We start from the raw sequence: 14,659 nt of genomic DNA, 5'->3' as shown, positions 1-14,659 counted from the left end.
GAAACAGCCCCCAACCACCCAAGCTCCCAGTGGAGGCTGGCTGGAAGCAGGTATCTGGGATTTATTTATCTTCTATAATTGAAATTTGTTGCCTTGAGCAGAGGACACAGCCAGCCAGGGTAGGCAGGAAACTTTGCTTCCTCCATTGCCTGGCCAACCAAGCCTCCTTACTCCGTGGCTGCCGGCCACCATCTTGATTGGGTTAATTTGCATATAGTTGCTCTGATTGGCTTGTGGGCGTGTCTTAAGGCATAGCAAAGGGACGGTCAATTTGCATGTTTGTCTTTTATTAGATTAATGAGTCAGGATGACTCCCTTTTGTGACAAAGATACTAATACAATGATAAAACTTCCTTAGTTTTTCCTACTTGATACCTAACATGGAAAAAAATTCTTTAACTACTGGTTCTGTTTTGCTTTGGGTGAAATTTTAACTGTATATTGTAGATGCTCTAAAGCAGGGGTCCTCAAACTTTTTAAACAGGGGGCCAGTTCACTGTCCCTCAGACCGTTGGAGGGCCGGACTATAGTTTAAAAAAAACTATGAACAAATTCCTATGCACACGGCACATATCTTATTTTGAAGTAAAAAAACAAAATGGGAACAAATACAATATTTGTATTTGCATGTGGCCCGCGGGCCGTAGTTTGAGGACCCCTGCTCTAAAGCATAAGCTCACACCCTCTTTTGAGTTCACAGACTTCTTGTCCTCCACCTTAAACCTCTTTCCCCAAATATTATACATAATTAAGCATATATTTTTAAGACTGCTCATGTACTGTTTGAAGTTTATCCACCCAAGATTGAGAACCCCTGGTTTAAAGAATCTTTTATTCTTGAGAAAATGGGACCTTGTATTCTAGCTGAGTGTTTTCATTAGCAATTCTAAAATATAATCCTTACTTAGGATTCTGAAGTCAGAACTCAACCTAGAGCGTCCATGTGCTTAAGAAAAGTCACATCAGAACCCTAGCAGTTTGCTTTATATTTTGATTTTGAAATTATGATATTGGCACCTTGAGAGACCTAGGTACAATAGAGATTTTACAAAGCATTAAAGCCACATACTTGTAAATCTATAATTATATCAAAGTTGAAAGTTTTTAAAAAGTCACAATCTCTGAAATGTTCAAATCTATTAACATATCTACATTTACTTTAGCTAGAAATTCTTTACTCATCTGGGGATTTCACTTTACTTTAGACTTTTTACTACTAATCAGATTATTTTCTGAGGAAAACAGTTTTTACTACATGTCAACATACATGGTCCATGGCAGCTCTTTAAAGTTCAGCCTCATTTATACTCAGGACTGGGAGAGATGACAGAACAATCGATTGCGAAAGAAACATTTCAAAAAAACATTGACTGCCATCCAACTCAAGATGCTTCATTGTTAATAGTATGGTTATCCTAGGCTTAATTTAAAAATGAACTAACCTTCCAGGCCTTGCTGTTTACGTTCGATTGTCTTCTTATACTCTTCAAGTTCTCCTTCTGTGAGATGGCTGAAGGGGTTGGGAGGAGCTGGTGGGCCAAGATCATCATCTTCGAATTGCATGGTCTTGCAAAGAAAAACGTCAACACATTACCAAGAGCTTTACTTACATCTATATACTGATTTACGTATATACACACAACTTCACACACACATATATAAATGTATGTAATGTTTGTGACACCTTATAACAATCATAAGAAATGATAGAGCAAGATTCTTTTTAAAAATTTTCATGTGAAGAAAATCACTTCATATATAGATATTCACTTGTCAGACAGTTTGTAATTTTGTTCTCTGCCCAAGGTGCAATGCTAGAGACTACATAGGGTTCCAATTTAAAGCAAAATCCAACTGCAAAGGAATGATGAGATCTTGTGAGCCCCTCAGCTTCATGTTGTAATTTATATCACTTTAAGAAACTTACCAGGAAAAACATCATTATAAGTCTCAGGAGCCTTTTCATATGCTTGCTTTCTATTCTGTACCATCAGTCTCTTCGTTTCTTAGAGACAGAGTTTTTCTATTACCAGTCCCTGGTATAGAGTAGTTCCTAAATAAACTTTTATTAATGTCTAGATTAATAAATAGTTCTTACCAAAAAAAGAAAAGAAAAGAAAAGAAATGATAGAGCAACATGCTTTGTTTAAAATACTCATATCAGGCCGAAACCGGTTTGGCTCAGTGGATAGAGCGTCGGCTTGCGGACTGAGGGGTCCCAGGTTCGATTCCGGTCAAGGGCATGTACCTGGGTTGCGGGCACATCCCCAGTGGGGGATGTGCAGGAGGCAGCTGATCGATGTCTCTCTCATCGATGTTTCTGGCTCTCTGTCTCTCTCCCTTCCTCTCTGTAAAAAAATCAATAAAATATATATTAAAAAAAAATACTCATATCAGATTAGTGCTTTTAGACTACTGACCCAATGGACTAAAATTGCCAGTGATCCCTCCTCAATAAGCCTATATAGGTCAATTTAAAAAACACACAAACTAAGCTTAAGTTCTAATAAGCTTCACATAACTACAAAGTATCTTAAAAACCAAGAATTGCTGCATTTCAGAAAGCCTTTGTAAAAAAGTATTAAAAAAATGAAATGGTACCAAAAGAACTTCTTTAAATTTCCTATGAAAATAAACTTGTCTTTGCTCTAGGAAAGGAATTGAGATTTTTACCTGGCAGATTGAACCCATGAATTTTTCGCACGCATTTAAAAAATATATTTTCATTTTTAGAGAGACAAAGGGAGAGGGAGAGGGAGAAACATCCATGTGAGAGCTAAACATCAATCAGCTGCCTCCTGCACTCTCCCTACCAGGAATCGAGCCTGCAACCTGGGCATGTGTCCTAACCAGGAATTGAACCAGCAACATTTCAGTGCAAAGGATGATGTTTAACCCAGCCAGGGCGAACTCATGCATTTTTTAAAAATCCTTCCCAAAAACCCCACTAAAATGAGTAAACGAACAACAACAAACATGGTATAAACTTTTAAGGAGAAAAGAAAGAGAGGAGACAACAGAGGATGAGAAATGCTAACACATTTTTGGAAACTGGAAAGAAAGCAGGTGGAAGAGTGGATAGCAGAGCTGAGGAAGCAGAGCCTAAGCCTGGCAAAGGAGGATGAAAATAAGAGGCATGCTCATTTGCCCTGTAGAAAGGCTCAGGAACTGGAGGCATCAGGTACCACAGAAGGTGGTGGGGAAGAAGAGTGACAAGCAGGACAAATTAAAAGTCTGAATAAGGAGCAGATGCTCATGTCTCCTTTCCTACTCCATACACGAAGCACTCACCTCTCTCCCCTCTCTGCAGAAGATCAGACTTAGACTTAAGAACAACTGATGAGGGAACACAAAGCACAGCCGAGGACTCCCAGAATGCTGGTGGGAGACTGGCAGGAGACTAAAGAATTCTCCAAATAAATCAGTGGCCCCAGATAAAAGAACAGACATTAACATTTGGGAATTTCCCAGAAAAACAACCTGATCCACGTCCAATCATCCTGCAGTGAAGCTCACCCATCCCCACGCTCTGCACACACCAGAGCTTCTGACTGGCTCTCAGTGCCTCATTCTTAAGAATAAACAGACTACCACAGATTGCTAGACACTTAAGGAAAGCTGCACGAGAGGGAGACCAGGACAAACAAGAACAAGAGAACTCAGAAGAAACAAAGAAAATAAGGGCAGCTGAAGAAAATTTAAAATTGATCCCCTAGAGCAACGAGAGAAAATACTGTAACCATAAAAGAACAGGATGTTATTTAAAAAACAAAAACAACAAAAAAGGAACATTCAGGAAATAAGTCTAAAAAATTAAAAAAAAACACCAAAAACAAAAACCAGAAATTTAAATAGAAGGGTTAGAAAACAAAGTCCAAAGCAAACCTCCTAGAAAGTAGGATAAAAAGATGGCAAATAGGAAAAAAAAATCAGAGGCTCAGTAAAAGAGGTTCAACTAACAGTGCATGCTGACAGAACAAGAAGGAAGTAGGAGGGAAAAACTATTGAAGAAATACTTAAAAAAAGGTCCCAGAATGGGAGGATATGACTCTGCAGATTGAAAGGGTTACTAAATGCTAAGAACAAAGACTAAAATGAAATCTACTACAAAGCATACCATCATAAAATTTCATATTGATGTAAAATAGGTCCAAAAGCAAAAAAAAAAAAAAAAGCAACTACACAAAGGTACATGAAATCACTATACTCTCCTACTTCTGAACAATAACATGGAATTAGGGGACAACAGATACTTTTCAGATTTGGGGGGAAAGTTATTTCTACACTAAAGTTCTATATCCATGAAGATAGAATACAGGATTTCAGATAGTTACTGCTTATGTATCCTTTTTCAGGAAGCTGTGACAGGATGCGCTCAGGGATAAAGGAGTATATCAAGAAAGCTGACGACACATGATGCAGGAAACGGGACACTACATAGGCGAGGTGCACGCGAGTCCTCATGATGAGCTGAGCAGCTGCCCTGAAGAGCCATCAGTTCAGATCTGGACCAGATGACAGGTCTGGAACTGAGAGGTTACCTGTTACCCTTGACTCCATGGAAAACAATATAAAGAGAAGCTCTATAACCCTGTTGAAAAGTTTGGGAAGAACTAATCCAGTGTACAGAACTAAAAGTACTAAGCTAATGATTAAAGAAGGTAATTATTAACACCAGGGGAGAAAAGTTGTGTAAGAAAGGAAATATAATCAGAGGATAGTATCTGAATCAGCAGTAAAGGTTAATAACATAAACAATAAAAAACGATTTAACAAAAAAACTGTGATATAACCTCACTGGGAGAATGGAAAAGGAAAGTATTGTGTAAACAGGCTAAATCCCCATCTTTCATAAAATAAGTCACTACCATCTTTCATTGATTCTCAAATGCACATTTCCCTATATCTTATTAAAAAATTGATTTCAGAGAGGAAGGGAGAGGAAGAGAGAAAGATAGAAACATCAATGATGAGAGAGAATCATTGATTGGCTGCCTCCTGCACGCCCCACACTAGGGATTGAGCCCACAACCTGGGTGTGTGCCCTGACCAGAGTCAAACTGTGACTTCCTGGTTCACAGGTCGACTCTCAACCACTGAACCCCACTGACTGGGCTGAAGGTGTCACTCTAAGTGTTATGGATTACTTTACTTTTAACTTATATTAACTTTAGTAAAAATAAATATTCATGTTTAAAAAGCAAAGACATTAATGTGATGGAAGAAAAGCAAAGTGCATATGACTTCATGGACTTACAGATGGAGGCTTATCTATAACAATTCCAGCAAGTAACTGAGATTGCGGTCCTGCTGTTTTCAGGTCATATCGGTTTTGTTCTCGAATCTAAATCGAAAAACAAGAGCAACAAGTTCTTGGGGGCAACTATACAGATGATCTTTACTACCTGACCACACCCGAGAAAGGGCTTCTTTAACCTCCACCTCCATAAAGCCCCGCTTTACCATCCTAACAACTTACATTAACCTCCTCCACCCTTCTTGACATGTGACTTCCTGTTGCCGTATATTGTTAAAGAACTACATTTTTCACTAAACCATAGCTCTTAAAAGCAGAAATAGGTTTACTACTTCTTCCCCATGTAGCCCTCACCAGTGACTACCACAGAGCTGGAAGTATCTGGTACAAGCTAAAATTATACTGAATTAAATTTAAAATTCTTCTGGATTCAAACCCCTGAGCTTAGTATTAACCAGATCCAATCACTAATGATGTAAACATAAAACTGCATAAAAATGCCTCTCCTGGGCACAGAAGACCATGTCTTACCTTGTTTCTCTTTTCTAGTACGTCATTCGGGTTTGTGTTTAAAGGAACAAACTGATTTGGATCTTCAATTTTGATAGGTGTTCCACTGCTAAATTTAGAAGAGTCCTCTGCTTTCATCCACTAAAGAATAAAAAAATTTCTAGCATGAAGCTTTTTGTTAAGGAAATATGTTCTGTTTAGTAACTCAAGGAGGGAGAGCATATACTGCCAATATTCTAAAGAATTTCACTAAACAGCATTTAGTGGTCAATAAGTGTGTATCTCACACTAGTTAGAAAAAGGCTCACAATCAGCATTCACTTAAAAATATTATTAAATATTCACATGAATACACACTTTTGCTATGTACATTTTTGCCTTTTAGCATTTTAAATATTATGCTGAAAATATTTCAAGCAGATATAAAGCTTGATCATACAATAATTCACAGAGAGAGTTGTCACTGCATTGAATTTTCAACGGATGATGGCTAAGAAGTCACCAAAAAGGACTCAAGGAATCTTTTAAGATTTAATTTTCCAGACTTCAATTTTTATTTCTGGCTGACAGAAAATGCAAAGGCCCTGGCCAGCATTTTACAAAGGTTATAATTTGGTAAAAATAGTCTATGGAATAATAGAACCACAGAGATTGAGGAACCTTATACTATTCTTGTTTACCCCACATTACATCCCTTAAAAAGGCAAATATTTATCAAGATTAATGATGGCGGGATATCCGTCTCTGTCAATAAAATTAATTCTGAGAAACATATAAGTTGAATTATGTTCTTTAACTAGGAAATCTTATAGACTAGGGAAAAATACTTTGATGACTAGGCCTTTCCATTTTAAACGTTACTGATGTATATGATAAGATGAAATAATTCTGAATATCTAGGGAATATTTGGTGATAGTCACTCTAAAACTATAAACAAATCTAAAGCAAAATGTTGAAAAAGATAGAGAACCCACTTCTCTATCTATGAGATGCTGCAGTAGCTTAGCTTTGTGCAGTAATTCCTGAAACTCTGGCATGTTGGTAACTTTTATAGTTCTGATTCACTGTTACAATACAAACTACAAAGTGGTTTCATGTAATGGGTAAGAACTGCCTGTATTCATAGGCAGATTGCCTGTATTCAAATCACTTACAAATGATTAGCTAACCCCTCTGTGATGCAGTTTTCCATCTATAAGCGGGGGTGGGGTGGGGCGGGGGGTGGGGAGATGTGTAGAGAAACAGCATCCTCTCCATGTTAGAAGTAAATGAGATAATTCATGTAAGGAAAGTGTCTTGCACAAAGTTAATACCTGATAAATGACAGTGATACAGTTATTGTTAACATATTCTACTTTCCCAATATTTTTGACATAAAACATTCAATTCATGAATAACTCGGCAAAACATTTAGTAAAGGCAAACCATGTAAAATAGTGGCATACTGTGATTTTGGTCCTGGGACTGGTTTCCCCATTCCGAGACTCCTCAGGCACATTCACTTTCATGTAAGTATTTGGTGAATTCAGCCATCTGGTTTTCTCACGCTGCTGTTTCTGTGCCATGTATTTGAGAGGAGAGAGTGGTACTGTATCGTCTTCAAAGGAAAAAGCCGTCACAGTTGCTGGAATTTCCACATCACTCTTGTGCCTAGGCTTCTCTCGAATAAGAGGATGCCTATATGCGTAGCCTGTCCTATATCCCTGAGGAGGAAAAAGCCACATTGGAAGCAATCAAACCTGTACCAAACACAGCATCTGGATTCCAATTCTTTAAACAAATGATTCAAAAAGACTCCTTTGTTGAAAAACAAATAAAGAGGAAAACATCCTTCCAAACCCCACATTACACTCGAGTTGAAATTAAGCAAATTTCAAGATCTGGTCAAAACTGATTCCAGCTGACAATATAATTTCCAAGCACACAACTGTTTCTGACAAAGGTAATTTCAAAACTGCTGACCAGAAACATTTTTCCTAGCTATAAGCTGGTTTTCTGGAGGCCAAATCACAGTGCTCATTGAAGTCTTTATTCCTGGGTCTGAAGGCAATCTGCCTCTGACCCTTAGTAAAAGAGGGTAAAACCTAAGATAAGATGACATTAGCAGGTTCCACTGTTTAATTCTTAAAAATATTAAGATTACACTTGAATGACACCCTAGGGTTAAACTTTCCTCCTGGAGGAGTGAGGAGCAAGTTCCAAAACAAAAGGGAGATGAAACATCTGCTCCTGAATCGGGAGGTATGAAATCCAAGTTTTTGTTACACTTTTTTTTTTATGTTCCACTTTCCACCTACCAAATTGTCCAGAGTCCTCATCAGTCCTTCAAATTCAATCTCGCCAACCTTCCATTTTTGATGGGAACCCATGTTCACTCCCCCTCCTCCGGACACTGCGATGGTGTGAGTGAAAGCTTTATACTTCTGAAGATCCAGTACAACCAGATTGTCTACTCCACCTGCCCCTGCTAATGCCCGAACCTGCAACCAATACAAAGCACACACAGGCACAAGATGTGAACACTATAAGGAGTATTTTACTTTTAAAAAGGCACACTTTCAATCTAGCAAATATCTAATACTTGTCAGACTATTAACATAAAAAATAAGGCAACACATTTATGAAAGTAGACAGCTGAAGTATCTCTTTCCATATATCTGAAAAAGATACCTGACAGGACTCTGATCCTCCCTGATTAAAAAAACACACAACTAAATTTAACTCATCTTAAGAAACTGAATTCTCCTGCCAAATTTTAAAGTTCTTTTCTTGCAGTTTTACCATGGCTATCTAGTTAAAACTTTCACTGAAAATTATAATTTTAAAGGAATACAGACACTATACTTTGAATTTAAGGCTACTTAGGTAGAAGAAGTCAGTTCATTATCTTAATTTATTTAAGCTCTGCACAGTTTCATTTGAGAAGAAGCAGAGGGAGTACTAAAGCAAAAAAAAAAAAAAAGAATTGGTTAAGACAAACTAAGTTGGTAGAAAAAGTGCCCCCCCTTTTTGTGGCCCTTCTAATAAATTAAGATTATTACTACTTGCTTCAAGAGAACCTGCTTGATTTTTTTGAAGAGAAATTAGAGCCATTAAATACATTCAGCTCCTCTGAGGGGAAAAAAACTGAGTAATAAATATTCAACCTTTTATTACAACAATGAGGCTGAGGCTATGGAATAGTTGGAAACTACGTGAGTTCTTAAAACTTCTATCCCCACTTTTACCCTCTTTATAGAAGTGGCCACAACACATCACATCCTTGATGATTTGTAGTTGCCTTTGTGTCTCAATTAGATTTACACCACTGGAGGTTGAAAACAGAGAAATGTGCAATATATTATCTTAAAAAATAGCATTATAAGGAAAATAATCTTTATGAGGCCCATAGATTTGTGTGTGTGTCTAAATGTGAATTTTAATTTTCTTTTCTCCTATTTTTAATTCAAAGGATAACTGAAGTAAAGCAGAACTTCTCTTAAAAGACAAAACAAAACAAAGTCACCAACCAGTAAGACTTCAGCATAAGTAAAAATGAAGCCCAACTCAACAAGCAAGTTAACAAAGCAAAAAAATAAAAGGGGGGTTCTGAATAATTATTCCTACCTGAATCTCACAGGCCATCTGCACATTAAAAATATAATGAAAAGCCTCCTCAACTGTTTCTCCAAGTGCTACCACACCGTGATTTCTGAGTACCAGCACCTAAAATAGAATTCCAAAGCAATCACTTCAAATAACTGGCATAGTGCACACTGGTTTCATCAACAGCAATAGAAACTAAAATAGCTCCTTAGATAGAAACTCTACTACACACCTTACAACTTGGACCCAGAACTTTCTGCAGTTGAATTCTCTCCTCCTGTTCATCAAGTGACCCTTGATAGTCGTAATAGGCAACATCTCCCAGGATCAGGGACTCTTGAGAAATTGGAAGGATTCCACATTTCATGGAGGATACCTAGATGATTGGGTCCATGCCAAGATAACATATTCAGTTACTAATTATATTTTCATAGGAACCTGATTCTTTAGCCAGCTCAGGAAACATTGGCCTATTCAGTGTGTTCACCATTCCAGCCCACCTCCCACTTTAGTTTTTTGCTTCTTCCAGAAAAAAAAGAGGACTTAGGGGATACAACACAATTTAAATGCCATGCCAACTATTGTGCAAGAAGTGTTACTGCAAAGAACTCAATGGCCCAATTATTAAAATGATTAGTTAAAAAAAAGTAATGCTATCTCTCTAGTTGTTTCCTAGAATGATAGCATTTGGGTCAAAGGGCCTTTTGATTTCTGGGTATGCAGAGGATTATTTCAAATATAATTTTAAATTGTGGGGTCTGGAAGAATGTGATAATAGAATATCATGTAAGGAAAAGCCATGAAAATAATACACTTTCTAGAGTCATTGTTGGTTTTGGCCCTTTAGTGACTTACAGCTGCTGTTGCAAGGGTATGGATGTGTATCACACACTTAACATCAGGACGTGTTGAATAGATTGCAGTATGGGGACTGAATCCTGCATAGTCAATTTTCAAGTTAGTACTTCCCTGATCAACCACTTCTCCTATTATATTGACTTTCACCTGGAAAAATCAGAAAGACATTGAATTGGTACACATGTATCAAAGTTGCCTGTGTTAAAGCATGGGCATGGCAAACATTTTTGTCAAAGGTCACATAGAAAATATTTTAGACTTTGTTGGCCTCTATTGCAACTACTCAACTCTGCTGCTGTAGTACAAAAGCAGCCATGAACAACTATAAAAGAATGGGTATGGCTTTCTTCCCATAAAACTTTACAGAAACAGGTAGTCTGCCACAAAACTTAGTATTTAGCAAGAAATACAGTTTCTAAGAAACTGAATAACTTAAGCTCTTCAAAGGTCTGGACAAATCTGGCATTTACATAACTGGCTGGAAAACTTCCATCTGCTAGTACTGCAGCACCCAGAACCAATGTGGTTCCTGCTGTTCTGGAGGCCGATGACTGTGGCTGGGAGTACAGTCATGGACAACTTAAATGCTAGGTCAGACCTGATTTTCATACCAACTGAACTTTGTTTAAATATATCTATGAAATACAGATTGACTGTGTGAGTACTAGTATATATTTAAAAAGTTTTTTTATTGATCTTACAGAGAGGAAGGGAGAGGGAGAGGGAGAGAGAGATAGAAGCATCAACGATGAGAATCATCGATGGGCTGCCTCTCGCATGTCCCCTACTGTGAATCAAGCCTGCAACCAGGCATGTGCCCTGACTGGAATCGAATCATGACCTCCAGGATCAATGCTCAACCCTTGAGCCATACCAGTCAGGCAAGTGTATTTTTAAAAACAATTCCCAGAGTGCAGAGTGGAAAAAAAACCTGAAAAGATTCCCTTCAAAATATGGACAGGTTAACTGATAAGACCAACTCATTCTTAGTCTCTTCAACTACCCTATTTTTTTTTTGAACCCTAAAGCTTTTCTTACAAGTCAACATAACTTGTCAAGTTTTTCTCTGTTCCCTCATAAATGTTTTTTCCCATCCATACCTTTTATTGTTCTATCCTGAACTAAAAGCTAAAAAACCTATCAGAAAATAAGGAAGCACAGAAAAAGTAACACAGGAATGAAAATTATACCAAATTGGAGGCTGTGGCTTCAGAAAAAGACAGGCCTCTGGGAATTAGGATAATGTGGTCTTGCTCCTTACTTATTCTTACCTGGGAGAAAGAAAAAAATAGGGAATTACTGTGAGGTGTTCACATTTTGCAATATAAACATGACTACAAATAAGTGTAAGAGATCTGGGGGAGAAAAAAACAAACAAAGCAGATATTAAAGATGTGCAACACAAACCTTTTCCTGAATGGTTTTCTTCCCTAAAACCTCAAGTACTTGCTAAAAAATTCTGACAGTAGTTTCTCAACTACTGAACTTACCTAATTTGGTGATTCTAAGGTTGCTTAGCGTCAGCTACTTCATGTATAACAAATGCCAACATTATTCAATCGAATGTGGTAATAACTATACTCTTGATTTACAACATGGAAATTAAGGTAACATGGACAAAGGAAGAAGGACAGAGTCTCTTCCTAGGAAGGAATTAAGATGGAGATTGAAAGGGCAACAGAATGGCCAGGAGAAAGAGAAGTTATAGGAAGACTTCATGTCGCATCTGTGCTATTTCCATCACACAATATTTTCATGCTTTTTTGCTTCCAAATATTGTCTTGCTATCAATTATACCTGAAAACAAGATGATCATGAGTGGGAAAAATATATTAAAAAAATAAAGACCAGGGAGGATACTTCCGTAACCACCTCTATTTTCCCTACCCCTAATACCTTTTTAATGTCACTGATGCTCAGATACAAATAACATGGAGAGAGAAAATTCTGTCAGAAGGATTTCTTCCTGTATAGGTTCTACAACTGGTTTGAATGAAAAGACCTCCACAGATAGTAAATGGAGAAGTTGGGATAATTGCAGCCTCTCCCTTTAACTCGAATTAGACTGTGATCCAGCAAGTCAGGCTTAGAGAATAAAGTCGGAAAACTGGACTTCTAAGTAAAGGTGAGAGAAGTATAGTTGCCTTTTAGTTAGGATTTTAAACAAAGGAATAGAAAGCCCAAGAACTCACTGAGATGTATGTGTTTGCCAGGTGTGCCCATCCAAACAAGTCGACAAGTCTGTACAGGCTGGCAAGTTTACAGCGAGTAAGTTTCTCTCCCTTCACGTAGGAGGATGTATCTGCCCCAGGAAGATCATTGATAGGTGTGACCATGCCGAGACCTAGAAGAGGAAAGATCATGGAGAGATTCAGGTCAAGTAACCCCTTACCTGGGAATTAGTTGACGGGAAGCAGCCTGAGTCTCAGTGCCCAGCCTTGTACATAATGATCTGAAACTTCTCAGCCCACACAATGTTTCATTAGCTTATCTTCCTTCAGAGAAATACACTGAGAATAAAAACATGCATCAGCTATCTTCTTTGCTGTTTCATCTACATGTTAGGGAGTGGCTTGTTAGGGAGTTAGGCTCACACTACCGGGGAAAAATGGTCTTATGACCCCACTGGTGAAAGTGTTATTAGTACTGAGGTTATTGCTAATTTTATGATGAAAAGATCACAACAGAAAGCTACTTTTAAGATATCCCATTTCACTTTAATTCAACGAAAAATATTTAAGATGGAAGAGGATACATTTAAATAATAGTCTGGCTCCTGTCCTCACCAAACAACAAAAACTAGTCTTGGTTTCTAATGACTCAGTTGCTATGTTCAACTTTTGCTGTCTCCATTCCCTGTGACACCATGTACCACCTCTGACTCTAATGTGAAGCCATCCCTGACAATCCCTCTGGCACTCTGTGTAACTGCCTTGGTATTGCAGTGAGTTCTACACACATCTCACTCAGATATAAAGTGCTTGAAGTTAATGCCATAATTCTTGATATCCTGAATGCTCAGCTCACCAACTTGGTGCTTTCACAAATCTGTTAATAATATAATGCCCTAACCCCTCTTTAACACCAAGTTCTAATTACTCCATCCTTTAAAGCTGGGTAGTTTAGGCCTCTCTTTTCTCTAAAGTTTCCTCAGTCCACTTCAGCCAATAACCAATTCCAACTCTGAACTCATAGCATGATGACTTGTTAAGGGTCACTGGACAATTGCTTATGAACTGCTTTGTAATTTTCCTCTATAGTTATCTTGCAGTTTTAATCTTCTGTGCATTCATGGTATGTGTCCTCAACATAGGGAAGAGACCACATCTTGTGACTATTTTGTAATCCTCACAAAGTCTAGTGAATGCCTGATAGATATGAAAAGTGAGAGATTCTAACACTGTTACTCTAAGTATTAGATGTTTAAACTTAAGGACTGAACCAGAGCAGAGTATGTTGGTAGGGATATATAGTGTGAAAGTAGAGACACAATTATCATTTAAAACTTTCCAAACTGACATACTGAGGGGAGGTGAAGTAAAGCCCGAAAAAGAACTGGCCATGATGTAATCTGCAATCTGCTGTAACGCTAGTAATCCAGTCGGGTTTTGGCCTTTCTTCATCTGTTCTTGAATAAGGCATTCCAGGTCTTCCCGAAAGGCCTGTAATACACAGAAATAACCACTGAGCACACACATCGCTCTTGGAGCAGAACAGCCCAACCACAAGTTGCTGATATAATTAATCTTTTTTCTCCCCACCTCTCTTTTGAATGGGTTTCATCCAGAGTATTTTAAAACAAGTATAAAACACAAAATAATAAAATTAAAACACTGGAAGAAGCTAGAAACTTGCTTTCAGGGGAGAAAAAAACATTAGGCATTCTTAATCTCAAAATCAGCTATTATAACATCTACAATAGACAAGTATAGGTATAGTAAAAGCAACCAGAGCATCAAGTATGGACTGATAACTAAAAGAGATCTGTTCCTTGCCCAGCAGCCTCTTACCCAAGTTAGAATAGAGTCTCTACTTGAATGGGACATGACTCGAGCACAGAGTCCCTCACAGCAAAAGTCTTCGCTAAGTCATACTAAATCATGGCTTCCATTTTAGTATTTCTATGGCAGTGACTTAGCCATGAACTCTGGAAGCAAACGGTAAGCAGAGTTGAGAACGGATTACTCCCCTTCTGCAACACTGTGCTAAAGAAAGAACACTTTTTTCCAACTTTGGGTACTGCATGTTCCTGTTCTGGAGTTCTGTTGTATCTTTTCTTTTTTGGGGGGGAGGGGGGGCGGGCGGCAAGGGGATGTGTGTGTGGCAGAAGTGTTTATATAAATAAAAATCCCGAACATTAAGAGGGAAATCTCTATTTTAGTAACCCTTGAGTTGCTAATATAATTGATCATTTGACACCTCTCCAAATCTTTCACATTACTTGAAAT

General features: G+C 37.9%; 1 protein-coding gene across 5 annotated transcripts in view; it reads right to left on the bottom strand.

Moving 5' to 3' along the window:
- ADD3 (adducin 3) overlaps positions 1–14,659 on the bottom strand; it is a 121,796-nt gene that overhangs the window by 4,088 nt on the left and 103,049 nt on the right. For all 5 annotated transcript variants that reach the window (XM_006778699.2, XM_006778701.2, XM_006778700.2 and 2 more), the window contains 11 exons: positions 13,735–13,873; positions 12,404–12,555; positions 11,402–11,482; positions 10,209–10,358; positions 9,586–9,729; positions 9,375–9,473; positions 8,066–8,248; positions 7,214–7,471; positions 5,789–5,908; positions 5,258–5,344; positions 1,443–1,566 (listed from right to left, as the gene is read on the bottom strand). In XM_006778699.2, the coding sequence (XP_006778762.1) occupies positions 1,443–1,566; positions 5,258–5,344; positions 5,789–5,908; positions 7,214–7,471; positions 8,066–8,248; positions 9,375–9,473; positions 9,586–9,729; positions 10,209–10,358; positions 11,402–11,482; positions 12,404–12,555; positions 13,735–13,873 (1,537 nt within the window). The remainder of the gene's footprint in view (positions 1–1,442; positions 1,567–5,257; positions 5,345–5,788; positions 5,909–7,213; positions 7,472–8,065; positions 8,249–9,374; positions 9,474–9,585; positions 9,730–10,208; positions 10,359–11,401; positions 11,483–12,403; positions 12,556–13,734; positions 13,874–14,659) is intronic.

This window comes from Myotis davidii, unplaced genomic scaffold, assembly GCF_000327345.1.
Source record: "Myotis davidii unplaced genomic scaffold, ASM32734v1 scaffold107, whole genome shotgun sequence".
Classification (NCBI taxonomy): Eukaryota; Metazoa; Chordata; class Mammalia; order Chiroptera; family Vespertilionidae; genus Myotis; species Myotis davidii.
The sequence above is the reverse complement of the archived record's forward strand: the minus strand, read 5'-3'. Positions and strand labels throughout refer to the sequence as shown.